Here is a 15832-nt window from a genome sequence, read left to right on the forward strand (position 1 = left end):
AAAATAGATGTTGCCGATTCTCAGATCTAGGCAATTATAGGCACACAAAATTCCATGAGAATCGGTCCAGCCGTTTCAGAGGAGTACGGCAACTAACATTGTGTCACGAGAATTTTATATAAATATATTTAAAGAGATTAAAGTTATTATTAATTGATACATTTCATGATCTAGGTATCATTTAAACGTGGATTTAAAAGGATCATCGGAAATTAAAAGACATAAATACTTACAACAATTTTATTCTTAAATGAGACCGTTTCATCTCTATCACACTTAATATGTACATTTGGTTTAAATAAAACAAACCACTGAAACGTTTTACTGCAAAAATCCTCAATAAGTTTGTGCATATTTGAGAAAAAACATTTATGTCTTACATTTAATGTCATATAAATCGATCAAATACAGCTAAGGAGGTTGTAGAGTCACTCCATTCCACAATTTGGTGTCTCGTCGAACCGAGTCCAAAGCTAGATAATCCTGCATCGCTTTTTAACTATACACTTATATCCAAATGCAAAAGGTTAAGGTACGAATAAAAATGATATCATAATCGTATTCAATAGTGGCGTTTATAATAAAATTGTTTGAAGGAAGGTGCATTCCACGCGTATCCCGCGACCATATACGGCGTAAAAAAGTAAGTCTTGAAGATTTCACAACCTTATAAATGTATGATACTTTGATAGTACTAGTGAAGGCGGTGGATAAAGGTGAAAAGCACATTACTCCAATATACAAAGTATAGCAACGCGAATTTATACATAAATCAACAAATAACAGCTTATTGAATGTCGTAACTACTTATTTATAAAAGATTCGTTTACTGCTCAGCAATAGAATTTGTAACGTTATTTAAAAATTGTATTGCACATAATAAAGGTTTGCGTTAATTTTATAAATAAAATTCTATAATAAATCTGTGATTATTACATAACCCAATATAATATACTATTGAAACAATTGTCAATATCAACTAAAATCAAATTACCATTTTGTAATACCGTTTCCTGTGACGTAATAATATTTATTTTCCCTATATACAACATCACCATTTATACTCATTTTCAAATAAGAAATATAATAATATAAAATTGTCAATATCTATAAGGCAATAGGAAAATTGTAAATTTCATGCCATAAAAAAACATAATTTGACTTGTAACTTTGTTTTTGATACTTTATAAATTTATTTAATGTAGAGATTGTCTAATCTAAAAATGAACGCCCCTCCACTAAACTTAATTGTTTCAATGTGTGAGGACAAATAATTATTGAACCACTTTATATGTGTGCGCGCGTCGATTCTACTGCAAACTTTGACACTCGCGCACTGATTTGTCAACTAATCGGGCGATCAGTTCAGGTGCCTAGCATTGTATGGCGGGGAGAGCGCGCTATGTACGGAATGACACGTCCGTTCTGTCGTGCATCGCGTCATTTATGCACTAGTTGGCCAACTGGTCCTGTCGTTCGGGCATGGATTGGACTGGAGGACTGAACGACCAATGAGGCAGACCAATTTGTGTGTATTGCGTCTATACACGTACTTTGAATGTGAGCGTAAACACAGTGGAGGGGCGTTCATTTTTATATTAGACAATCTATACAAAATTTTAAAATTCGATTTAATTTTAATATATTTCATCAATCTCCAGTGATTATCGCCAAGCTATAGAAGCTAACGAAATATAATATTCTCTAATATGTCTACATTATGAAACTATGGACCCATGTTTTACTATACAATACATTAATTTAAATTGAAATGAATTTATATATCTTTTTGTCATTCATCCCAGTAAAAATTTGGTGCGCGAAAGAACAATTTGAAGAGAATGCAAAATAAAAAAGTATCACAGTAAAAATTTAATTTTGAAAAATATATCTCAATAATGCTTATATTTGTAATCATTTGTGAGCTTTAATACAATTGATCCGATTTCAAATTACTTTATATCCCATAGTAAATCACAGGTCCTTATAAAATTTTAAAGGAAAACCTTACAATAACATCTGATTAGGCTTTTAAATTGTGCTTATTTATTTCCTTTATCACAAATATTTTACAGTTATTTTTACATTCTATCATCTGTCATACAGTTATCCCCTTTGAGGAAATACAGAAAAAATGTCAACAATATAATGTAAATGAATAATTTGCATTACACAAATAAACGAGGCAATAAAAATCTTCATATTTGGGATAATATTTTGTCTCTTGACTGTTTAAAAATTGTGAAAACGAGAAAATATCTTTGGAATTTCATACAATAACCATATACAATAATGTAAATATGCTTTCATAATACATGAACCATATCATAAACATATTATACTCTGTCTTAAAATATATAAAATGTATTAAGGTTGCGTCGCAATAATAGGATAAGACAATAGGAATCATTACAATGAATAAAACCATTGAGAAAATCAATGTACATAATTACTTTCAGTAAAGATATGTGAAAATATATGTTCTATTTCTTTTGAAACTCGTAACTGATGACTAGACTCTTAAAACGTAATAAGATGAGCATTAACAAAACAAAACATATATCTAACCGGAACACTGCATCCGCAAATATGACAATAATTTGTACAATATGTAACTACTATGGGTAACCTTACATTAGTTATGGCGAATGCAGCGAAATTGCGAACCGGCAAACTGATTTCTTACATCATCGACTACAATTTTTTATTAAAACATAACCTAATATATTCCATCTTCGAGCATGAACAACTATTTTTAGTCTACATAAAATCGATATTAAAAAATTAAGTCATACCCAACACCAGGTAATCAAACAATTCTAATATAAATCATAACATTTTGGCACCAATTTAACCATTCCGTAGTCGTTGACTTAACAAATCGTAGCCAGCTCCTTGCATAGAGAACCTTAAAAACTTAATCTACATATTTTCGTTCAAATGTAACATTAAAACTTTATATTCGCACTGTAATTCGTATAAACAGAACATTTTGTACATTGTCAAATAGAACCGCATTGAAATTGACCTCAAGGATTCACGCAGCCTCTCATACGTAAATGGATAGATATGTTTGCGATAAAAGCTTACTAAAACCTCAACAACTCACATATTTACAATAAACGATAACATTCAATACGCATTCGGGAAATTCGGAGAATCAACTCAAACAATACTCGGGAAGCAAGAGACAGAATTCAATTGTAATGTAAAAAATGTACACAGATGTAAACAAAGTCGGATTAAGATCTAGTCAATGCTTGAGCAATCGCTGAATGACGAATTACATAAAAAATATAAAGATCGTTTGTAAAAAAATCGTGTAAACGATTAATTAATCGACAGTTTACACTAGCATGCAACGTTAGCGATTTAAATGCAATTTCGTAAAGTGAACACCTTCGTTTGTATTTACAGAGAAAGACCGACCGGTCGTGTATAGATAGCGTTAATGAAAAAATATTTGGAATCCGAAGTAAATTCATTAATGATATTCGAGTACATATTCACAATACTTAAGAGTCCTAATGTACACCGAGCGCCGTCGCTTAACGAGCGTTAAAAAATCTTAATTAAACCTAACCCACTGAATTAAAACATGAGTAAAATATTCAAAATCATAATGAACACTTGCACCATCGAAACGTAAGTGCGTAACAGATGCGCGTACACGCACACGTACACGTACACGCACACGCACACGTACACGCACACGCACACGTACACGCACACGCACACGTACACGCGGGAATGTGTGATGAGTCGCGCCGCAGTCGGCCGCCGCGTCCTATATTCACTAACTCAGACTTGAAGAGATAGAATTGTCATGAAGTATAGGGAGTCCCTCTGCGCCTGTCGCCCGCCGCTGTGACGTCACGCGTCTCGCTCCTAGCGAACATGGCCGGTCGTCTCACAAGAGCTGCACGAAAATGTCAAAATCCAATAACACTTTCTCGTACTGGACAGTCATCTTGCGAGAGTTCATTTTCATATGATGCTGCACTCACATAAGCACTGAGAGCTGATACACATTATCACAATGTAATGTCCCACTATAGGTGAAACACGGTAACTTTTATGAACATCCAACGCGAGCATCACATTCAGGCCACGGAACACGCGGAGCGGCAACGTCACATAGTTGAGGCGCCACCGTGGAGCGGGGCGGCAACGTCGCTCGCGCCCCGCCAGTCCGGCAACGCCGCTCAGGCCCACAGGTCGTCGAGCGCGTCGACGCCGCGCTACAAGCGGTCGAGGCGGTCGAGGCGGAACTCGTGCTCGACGGCGGAGTCGGGCAGCAGTGCGCTGGGCTCCTCGAGCAGCGTCAGGTCGTCCAGGTCGAGCCCCGCGCGCAGCTGCGCCTCCTCGCCGCCGAATATGCCCGCGTCCAGCTCGCCCGAGTAATCTGTTAACATTAGAAATAAATAAATAAAACACATTTTAATATTGTGCCTATGTTATGAAGTGCATTATTAATAAAGTGTATATTGACACAGATAATGTATTTTAATTTTACTTGTTTTATGTCCTAAAAACATTGACTATACAGTCGTTTACAATATCATCCTGTACAACTGTTTGAAAAGCTTAGCGTTTTGTATAATAGTAACTATAAGTAACGAAAAGGACAGTTAGAAGCAAAGCATTCATGCATTTTTCAATACATAAACATTAGCAACATGTTAAATTCCGTGTTTGACACTCAAAAATCAATCGATTTTTTCAAGATTGCATTCAATTAACTATCTAACGTAACACGGCAAATTGGGTTAAAAATCGTCTTGTAAATAACGACAACGAATTGCCCTATCGCCTCATTAACTTTAACTTCAAACGAAGCAGTCTTTTAAACAATTTTAAGTCTCCCACTAACCCGTAAGTATGATATCCGGTATCGAGGCGGGCGTGGCCGGTTGCGAGGGCGACGCGAGCGGTTGCAGCGGGTACCCGCCGCCCGCCACTGGGTCACGTGCTCGCCGGGTCTCCTCGTGTTGGTGCGGGTGTTGGTGCGCGTGTTGGTGCTGTTGGTGTTGGTGTTGGTGCTGTTGGTGCGGGTGCGGGTGCGAGTGCGACTGTGAGTGCGTGAGCGACCCGTGCGCCATGTGCATGCTGCCCGGCGGCTGAGCGCCCGTCGCCTGCAAATTGACGTTTGTTAGGTTAATTATAGTACTAGCTTAACCGCACTGGCTGTACCGCGCCCTAGGTATGTGCGGTGAGGCGGGGACCGGGTAAGAAAGAGCACGAGTTAGAAGTTAGAAAGAACGGAACGGTCGGTACTCTCCCCAGCCTTGCCGCGCACATACCTGTACAGCGGTTACGGTCAAGCTATAAGTAATTTTATATTGTGACGAATTAATAATAATGCTAAGTAATATAATATTGTGTATTATTTTCAATATTACCTTATACAGCTGTGTAACATTGGATACATTATTATTTTGAAACTATGATATATGAGTACTCATGTAGAATCTAAAAGGTAAGTACATAAGGTAACGGCACCAGTCGTGGACAAGCATCCAGTAATGGACAAAATAAATATTAAATTTAAATATTAAGACCAAAATTAACGTTATATAATTTGGCAATACTTAAAATAAAAGTTTGGTTCATAAGCTATCAAAATACGATATTTCATCTTATTCGGCCAAAATGTTTGAAGATGGCAGAACGTTATGTTTAGTTGCTGCGACTCGTTTCGAAGAAATCCGTTTTTACTAAGAAAATCCTTAAGGAAGTGAGGACACAATTTTGGTTATAAGAATTTTTGTATAAATGTCAGCAAAATTTGATATTACTTTTATTTATAGTAGTTAAGTGTACGAAATATTACACGATTTAGTATCATGATAGGTTATGTTGTTTAAATAAAATTCATCAGTGTCCATAACTGGATTTAATTCTATGGATATATCCATTTATGGACATATGTCGAAAATTAACTTTTTTTAAAGGTATTAATTACATGCGCTTTTCTGTATTGTCTTTTCTTTCTGATTAATAATATACCTATCACGACCATTTCAAACAAAGGGTTCCAATATTGTACAACAATTGTCCATGACTGGATTTGCTTTGGTTCCTATAATGGACATTGATATTTTTTGTTAAAATTACACTAATGGGTCCAACAACATAATATCTATCTAAACATGAAGAATATATTTTAGAACAATGGGTCATTATGTGCTGTGCGACTCGTTCTCGGCTTCATTCTCTATCACTGCGTAGAGAAGTCGCATACTTATGCGTATTGTAACGCATCTATCATAGAGAGTTCTCTGATGAACTGTTTGGATCGTTGTCTGCTGCTAAATTCCACCACCATATAGCACACACGCTTAAATTTCATCCACACCATTTTGACAACAGTTTAAAAAAAGCTTTTTGCCTCGTGCTACAATTTGGAATCCATATCGATGGACCGATCAGATTAAGGCTGCTGGCGGATTTAGATTGGCGATTCACTTCACGAGTGTAGCGGAATGCCAGGAAACAGAGAGATATGGCGGAACATCGTGAAGCGGGTAACATCTACCCCCCCTAGAGTGATATGACGAAGAAGAAGAAGTCCCAAAATGGATGGAATGGCAGTACTTTTTTTAGTTATATTTTTCATCCCCGACTTATTGACAAAAAAAACCATATTGGTGTTTCTTAACGGACATAACTCGTATTTAACGATGCATTTGTCCAATTTTTGCCTAGAAAATGGAAATTAAGACTGTTTTAAATATTATAAGTATGCAAAATAATTAATAAGTACTATTTTTTATAAATACATCCCCGATTTATTGTATTCCAATCATCATTTTCAAGATTCTATTGATAACTATAAGTCTTCTCCAAGTGTAAATAACAGGAGAAACGACATTAGGTACAGTCCATAAATGGGTGTTCATAACTGGATGTTGTCCAAAACTGGGTGTCCATCATTAGATTTTTCACTGTCCAACACTGGTGCAAAAAAGTGGTTTTTTAATTTATAAATAACTTCATTATTTATGCATTGTTATCTTTTTTCTAACATTGGTTACGTTAAGGTTGATGTTCCGACCGTCCCTCCATACATTTTTGATTACCTCTAAACACTTAACACAGACACTATTTCTTTAAAACTAATCATTTTATCACTTCTCTATAATGAAATGTGTGCGCGTTCGACCTTTTTAATCAATAATTTACAATATTTACTTAGAAAAACAACAGTAAAATACCGGAAAAATTTGACACTTCTACAGTAGTGTGCGTGACTTTTGCCAAGCGAAACACGACATAAAGCACGACATCTAGCGCATAGACTATATACTTATTACAGATCTAGCGCGTCAATGTCTAAACGAAAGGCGATGTTTAGACATTGACGCGCTAGATGTCGTGCATTCGCGTTCGTTATCTTATGCATAATGAGCATAATTCTAATAAATCAAAGTTCTGTGTAAAAATTGAGTAATTTCATTTCCAATCGTTCAAAGAAAATAACAATAAAATAAAATAAAACTAATGACCTTAGAAACTATGTTTTTTTTTATTTATTACTCATTATTGTTCGTCCGTCGTAGGTCTGTAAACTGTATTGTACACTGAAGGTAAATGGTACTGTAGGTACTTTAGTTCGGCGTCGTCGCTCGTCGGCTTGATATAAAATTACATTCTTGATTTCATTGACACGCGCTATGATTTGCGCGCGGAATTTCTTGTGTTGTGAATTTAATTGATTCAAATTGCAATGTTTCTCTAGTATGCATTTGAGACTATATTGTAAATTGTAATAATTGATCGTGGGTATAGTAATTAATTATTCTAATAACGCAATTAGTAATATATGTATTTTCGGTGGGATTCAAAACAAAAAATTGGCCCGTGATTTTTATGAAATTTCACCACATTGCAAATCACATCAATCATAGTTCATACACATGTATGACGAAAGTGATTAGTATTGTGGCTAACATTGACTCATCAGTTCATCACTGAAACCAGTGATAAATCAGTACCTATATCATATTGTGTTTGAATATTTTTAAACAATGATATAAGTATACAATTATTATAAATCGGTAAACTATCAAAGTAATCACAAACTTGCAAACATTGGTAAAATGTCCAGTAGTTTATGAGCCTATTCATTACAATCAAACAAACAAACAAAGTTTTCCTCTTTATAATATTAGTGTAGACAAACACTATGAATACGATCACGAATGCAAATTCGGGGATTTTCTAATTATTGCTAAATAATAATTGAATTCGTTTTGAAATACTCTATAATTTTTAGTGTATAAATAGACATTTATAATGTGGTGCTCATTTTTTTTGTACTACTAACGCTATTGTAGGTACCTATTTTCGTTGTTTTATTTCAAGTGAACACGGCCATACAATTTTGTCACGAGCCGCCTATGATTGTAGGTACTTTTGTTAGGCTCCTTCGTCGTCCGCGTCGCGTCGGCTCGAAAGTTCTTGATTTCATTGTCACGCGCTATGATTTGCGCGCGGATTTTCTTGTGTTGTGAATTTATTTTTGTATTATTATTATTTTTTATTTTTTTTTTTATTTTATTGATTCAAATAAAATATTTCACTAGTATGCATTTGAGACTATATTGTATTATGTATAATTTATCGTAGGTATAGTTATTCTTATAACGCAGTTATATTTTCGGTGGGACAATTTGACCCGTGATTTTTCTGAAATATCACCACGTTGCAAATCACATCAATCATACACACGTATGACGAAAGTATAGTGGCTATAATTGACTCATCAGTTCATCACTGAAACCAGTGATGAATCAGTATATAATGTATATTTAGTTTTGTATCATCAAATTTATAAATTTTATTCCATAGTTTTCAAAATTAAATGTAAATGACCATAAAAACATTAATAAAGTAAATCATTGATGTAAGGTCAGGGAACGTAATACATATATACATCTGACCATGTAGAAGCTAAGTCTTGTTGACTGCTGAATTCTGTAAAGTTTTGTTGTCTGCTGAAGTCTGTACGCAATGAAAATGTCTGCCGTTTCGAAAATAAGTTTTTAAGACCCTAATAAATAAAATATATGAATGGCAGATCTGGTCAAATACTTTCAAAATTGTATTTTTTTCAGCACTTTCATAAGTGTCTGCCAGAATGTTATCCGCGTGATAATGGTCTGCCATTGTTATTTTCCGATAGTAATAATAATCTATTTTCAAATATCAAAATGGCAGACGTGGTCAAATGGTTTCAAAGTTCGCCAAAAATTTCCACCTGTCTTACCTAAGCGCGCGCCCCGTCCACCACTCTGGGCTTAGTGACTCCTCATCTCATGTATAGTAGGTATAGGGGAATCAACACACAAAAATCCAGGTCTGGTCAAATACATACAGGTAGCTTTGCGCTAGCTCTCTAGCTATTACTTCTTATGGAGAGAAAACGTAAACATAATAAATAGTGTATTAGATTTGTTATTGTATCTTGTATACCTACGAATAATTATTCTTACGTCTTGTTGGGAAATGTTCAAATACCTACCTATTGAAATAATTTACCGTTACAAATCATTAGTGTTATTAGTTTTGAGTGAATAGGCATGGATCAGAAATTCAGAATATAATATGCTACTAACTACTCAAATACATACATGTTTACACAACAAACACCACTGACCTCTATAACTATAAGTTATAGAGGTCAGTGACCGTCAGTGACAAACACTATGGATACCTACGCTCGCGAATGCAAATTCGGTGATTTACTAATTATTGATACCTAGTCATTGAATTCGTTTTGAAATAGCCTGTACTTTGTAATTTTTAGTGTTATAGACATTTATAAAATGTGGTGCTCATTTTTTTTTTGTAATAAATTATCCTGCTACGCTATTGTATTTTCGTTGTTTTATTTCAAGTGAACACCCATACAATTTTGTCACGAGCCGCCTCTGGCCTCTGGGTGAAATCAACCAGTCAAATGATTTTTGTTCTAATTGTATTTTGGTAGTAGTTTGTTTAGAATTTACATTACCATTGTTTAATTTTTATTTTGTATTTGCAGTAAAATAAAAAGATGAAAAACTTCATTAGGTATATTGTACGACACCTCACTCTGAATCGCGCTAGCGAAATTTTTTCGTTACAGAGCACATATACAACTTTCGGACAATCTTCATTGAGGCCGGCCGGCAAATCGAGTATGTCGAGAAACTTCACTTATTCGATGGAGGTATTCTACCTTCCTTCCTCCACAGTTGTGGGACCCCGACGTGCATTGAACACGCAGCTTTCTGATACTAGTAGCTAAAATCAAAACCACAGATATGTCTGTGATCAAAACCATAATAATATTTTTACCTATTATTTTACTAAAAGTCGAGTGCATCGAAATCGTAAATATGTTTTTCACCTTCCTGGTTTTTTTTCCATAGTAAATAGTGTTTTTGATTTGTTGTTGTATGAATAATTATTCTTACTTGTTGGTTATGAAATGTATATTGAAATAATTTACTTTTACAAATCATTAGTGATATTATTAGTTTTGAGTGAAAATGCTTGGATCAGCATAATAGGTATCATATTTGCTACTTCAAATACATGTTTTGATAAAAAAAAAACAATAGTGTAATGTAGGTAATAAAATAAAACTGCGTTTTATTGTAGGTAATCAATTTTGACATTATTTATTTCCCAAAATTACAATAAAATAGTTTACGCCAACAAATATAACTTTTATTTTTATAACAATCCTACTTCCTACTAATGCGAAAGTTTGTGAGGATGTGTATGTGTGTGTTTCACGCAAATACTACTGAACCGATTACAATGAAATTTAGCACACATATAGAACGTAACTTGGACACATTGAATAGGTTTTATCCCGGAAACCCCACGGGAACGGGAACTATACGGGTTTTTTTTTGAAAATGCGGGCGGAAAGCTAATCGTTCATAATAATATAAACCGTAGCAGGTGGCGTTTTGAAGTTTTGTCTACCCATACAGAAAAATGAAAACCACAGGAGATTGCCCAAGTGACTATGGCACTTGGTATCGCAATCAAACTTATTGTGTCAAGATGAAATATAGCTCAATTTAAAGCTTGATGTTAGTACTTTTAGATATGATTAAAGTTTTTATGTAAATAAGCCGCAGTTCGCGACAATAAAAATAAAACAATAGTTTTATTCAACACTTCAAAAAACTACTTAATCGAGTTTAAACTAACGATGAACGTTAAGTTTTACATTTATTACATAGGTAATATTTTAATTTACAAGACAAATGTGAAAAGTAAATCGTAATTTAAACATTATTTCAAAATAACATCGAACAATGCGTCGAACACATTCATTTGACATTTCAAATAGAAACTATGACATATGACGTTTGCAAGAGAGATAGATATAGGTATGTGTCAAAACAAAACTTTTACTTTTATTTCTATTTATTCGGTATAATTACAACTTAATAGTGATAAATATGATCATTATAAATACAAATAGGAATTAACAATATCACGAACACGTGACACAACTAGTATTTTACCGATTCCATACGTAGTCATACATGTTTCAAAAGAAAAACTTTTACTTTTACTATTATTTCAATTTATCCGGTTTAATTAAGACTTAATATTGATACATATGATCATTATAAATACAAATAGGAATTAACAATATAACGAATACGTGGCACAACTAAAATTTTACCGATACCACCCGTGGTCATTCTCCTTTGTGGGTCATTTGTAACAGGATGGCGGTTCTACAGCGAAAAAAGAAAAATGATGGTCAGAACGCTGATACCGGATACCTTAAGATACTGTAATATAAAATATTACTAGATTAGATAAAATATTATAGGTAGTATCTTCACCGTGTGTGACGCGCTTTACATTCACGCCATCTAGAGTTAAATCTTTATCATTTTTGTATACGTCTGTGTGTGTAAACGACCCTGTATGCAATGACAGATGTTAAAACGCATAATTTTACCGAATTGGGTGGATTTTAAGGCAATGATATAACATATTTCAATAAAATATAATATTCAGTAACCGCCATGACTATTCCTAGGTTTGATGACTATTCCAATTACGCAAAAACTCTAATAAACTAGAAATGTAGAATTCAGCGCCATCTAGCGGGATATTGGCTGGGAACAGATCGTTGCAATCACCTTAAACTAACATAGAACTAAAGGTATAACTAAACAATATCCAATAAAGTTAAAAAACCTACGAGAAATTTGCAAAAAACTTCAATTTTTTCCTTAATCTGTACAAGACTGGTGCCGTTACGTTAAAAGTCTATTAATATTTTAGAAAATTCTGTGAAATTATGCCAAAAGGGTTGATTACTTGTCTATTTAAATTATTTTAAGATTCTTGCTTGAAAAATTAAAATAAGAATAATTGTGACTGTATACAAATAAATAAATATAAATGTAATGAAAAATAAAAATTGAAAACTTACCCTTGAATATGTGTGTTGTGAATTCGTTGTCTGTGGTGAGTGCGGTGAACTGTGATTTACATACGTCGTGTTGTAATTCGACGTCGGTGGATCTAGCTGTTAATAACGAAACGTACCATAAATAAAGTTATCAAAAAATTAATATGGCACAAAAGAGATGAAATAATAATAAAAAGAAACCTGAAAAATAAAACACGTGACAAACAAAATAACGAAGCTTCTGTGAAAGCATTGCAGCGGGCGGGTACAAACAAAAGAAGCAGCTTACTCCACTAACCATCTAGATATCGACCATGCCTGTGCCATAGATATAAATCATTCCAGACAAATATTGCTCTAAATAAGTACGTAACAAAAAATATCTAGACAGAAATGACACATATTGAATGTAACGAAAGGCATGCCAAGGAACTTGAACATAACAAAATCTGAACGCGTTTAGTACATGTGTTTTCCTACGCAAAAAAACAGTGCTACAGAAAAAAATTGGTTTTATTTACGTTTTAAGATTTTTTTGTTTATTTAAAAAAAAAATTACTGCAGCACTGTATTTAGTGTAGAATGAGAAAAGGACAGTTAGAAGCAAAGCATTTTGTCCATTTTCTCAAACTAGTTATTTCTATAAATACTTTTCTGTGAATATCTATCCAACTTTACGGGTGAGACGTACGCGTCTTAATGTACGCTTTGTTCGGACCACGAGCGAATTTTCCATATCTTTTTACGATATTCAGAATTATAATCAATAATAAAAAAAATGTTGTGTGGTTTTATGAAACCACGGTAAAAGTGAAACTTAGGCACAAAATTATCGTATTTGTACGATAATTATCGTACGGTTCCGAACACTGCTTTATACCTACTCAGGCTACTCGGCATGTAATAAAAGTTTCACTTTAATAACTCTGTGAATATCCATAAATTCATTTTTTGAAATTAACATGTCATAATAAAATAAGTATACTAATTCATCTACATTTTGACAATGGGCCATAGACAATTTTATATTTAAACGCTAAGAACGTAAAAAAGATACACCTAAAGTCTAAACACACGCAACTAATCATTTCGCTCGCAATCCGACACTAGGATATATACTATAAAAAGAAAACAACGTTTTCCAAAAAAATAATAAAAATATATATAGAATTGGAATATTGTGTGTAATGTGTCGTACATTTTCCGCGACCTGAACGTGCGCGGTCCACCCGGACTCGACGAGACTCTGCACCAACTGCGCCCAGTCCTTGGCCAACGTTACACCAATGTTACACACATTTACATATGCCACATACAAACACCGAGTGTGATACTATTTGTTTTTTTTTATTGCGTTATAATCCAAAACGATGATTGGATTGATAAACCGAATTATATAATGAACTTCATAAATTGTCAATCTAATTTCCAAAAAATAATTATTATTTGAGTTTGTTTATTAATAACATGATAATAATTGACTTCCGGACTTCAGGATATTTTCTTTTGAAACAAAGTATATTCTTTGGAACGCTCTTTAGGATGAAAACAACTTGAGAATTTCGTAGGATAGGAATGTCGTCGTTTCCTCCATGTTTCCTCTCAATTGTGACGGCGACACTAGGTGTCATTTTTTTTTAAATAAAATAATATTTTTATTATAAATTATTACCTAATAGTAATCCTACTCACTACTACTAACCACATAAAAGTAAGTATTTGTAATTGATCATTCATATGAAAGTTGTTTTGTAAAAACAAATAGTAACACGCAGGTGATCGGCAGCGGGTTAGTCACAATAAATTTAAATACGTTTATTCATATAATTAAACATTAACGGATCATTATTTCTCATAATATCTATACGTGCATTTGTTTTGTGCTGCAATTCTATGCTTTCGTGTTTTGTATCTCAACTGTGAGTGATCATTATATATTTAACTTGACTTTACTGCTATAAATTAATATTGTTTTAGAAGCTTCACAATGCTTAGTTAGTTTCTATATTTACTCACAACTCCCTGCTAATCCATTGAAGCATAGAAATTTTAAATTCTTATAAATAATTCACGCATTTCCCGTTACACTCTTTAACCTGTGTTGCTTTAATCCATGTAAATTTCATAATCAACCGAAACAAGCTTAGAATTATGGGTTTTTATTTGAGCATACGTTCTTTTGCGATATAATTCAGTCAGATATAATTGTTTTAGATCATTCAATACTAATATTTGTGATATGTATATGTTTTGTCCATCAAAAAAGTTTACTCACATTCCCACTTACACTTAAGTCACTTAATGGTTGTAAATATGTAATTATATCATTTATATGTAATCCGACGAAAGGAACCTGCATTGACATTGCTGCCTAGCATATATTTTAACATATTTCAAATTATTATTATTTTATTAACGCTGTAACAAAGATGTTAATACGACGTATTTAGGTTCGTCTTGTATATAAAATAAAGACCTACCATTGTTATTTGCTCGAAGGGTTGTAATAGCACTGTGTGTAGATTATTGTAGTCAGTCTGTGATGATTCACCTACAGGACTTCCCGGACTGTGCGCCATCTGGAAAGTGAAATTTGTACTTTATGTATGTTTCTTACAGTTTAAACTGTAAAGTTTAAATACATATTTAAATTTTTTTGACAAAACCAAGCTGAAAACATTGGCCTAATTTATATTCTTGTTCTGGGCATATTGGACAAAGTTTTGAATTTACAAAGAATACTAAATGTCACGGGACATATATGAGATGTGAGATACATGGAATATACGTCATTCGATTCCCGGTCGTGAAAAGTGATTTTCGATAATCTTTAAATGCAGTTTTATTTCTTTTTAAAAAGGAATGTTTCCATTCAGCAATATTTGCTATCTCCAGTATTTTAAGTACTTTTCGCACAAGGCAAGATCATTTCCATACTGTTTAATATGTTTTCAGAATGTTTTCTCATTTTTTCGTGTTTATATTGAAAAACCCTACAAATAAATAAAAAAAAACTCACCGTGGGTGAAGGCAAATTAATGTTTGATGCGGACGAATATTGTGAGGGCGGACTACAATGCGACTGGTAGCTCGATGCGAGCCAACCGTGGTCTAACGGGGACATATTCTGAAATAATTCGTATGACAACTTATTAGAATGTGGATAAAATTATGAAAAAAGCGCGTTTGTGTTAGAGGCTGCATGAATTTCTCAAATCAATAGTTTTATACGAATTAAATTTATCTAAAAATGTATTCTTCGTTTATAAAATAAACCCCGATTTTCTAACTTATTGGTAAGTGGTCCTTCTTTGAATTAGATTTAAGTCTTAAACTATTGATTAGAGAAGATGGCGTTAACCTTATAATAATTAAGCAAATCATGCAGTT

General features: G+C 33.6%; 1 protein-coding gene across 6 annotated transcripts in view; it reads right to left on the reverse strand.

Moving 5' to 3' along the window:
• Positions 1–226: 226 nt before the first annotated feature.
• The window catches only part of LOC149901805 (uncharacterized), a 34657-nt gene continuing 19051 nt past the window's right edge, over positions 227–15832 (reverse strand). For all 6 annotated transcript variants that reach the window (XM_090111327.1, XM_090111321.1, XM_090111322.1 and 3 more), the window contains 5 exons: positions 15462–15569; positions 14923–15021; positions 12464–12559; positions 4874–5135; positions 227–4405 (listed from right to left, as the gene is read on the reverse strand). In XM_090111327.1, the coding sequence (XP_089967453.1) occupies positions 4242–4405; positions 4874–5135; positions 12464–12559; positions 14923–15021; positions 15462–15569 (729 nt within the window). In that variant the 3' untranslated portion in view covers positions 227–4241. The remainder of the gene's footprint in view (positions 4406–4873; positions 5136–12463; positions 12560–14922; positions 15022–15461; positions 15570–15832) is intronic.

This window comes from Colias eurytheme, chromosome 16 (genome assembly GCF_061535395.1).
Source record: "Colias eurytheme isolate Ceu_HAF_F1 chromosome 16, ilColEury1 Martin Lab GWU primary, whole genome shotgun sequence".
Lineage (NCBI taxonomy): Eukaryota > Metazoa > Arthropoda > Insecta > Lepidoptera > Pieridae > Colias > Colias eurytheme.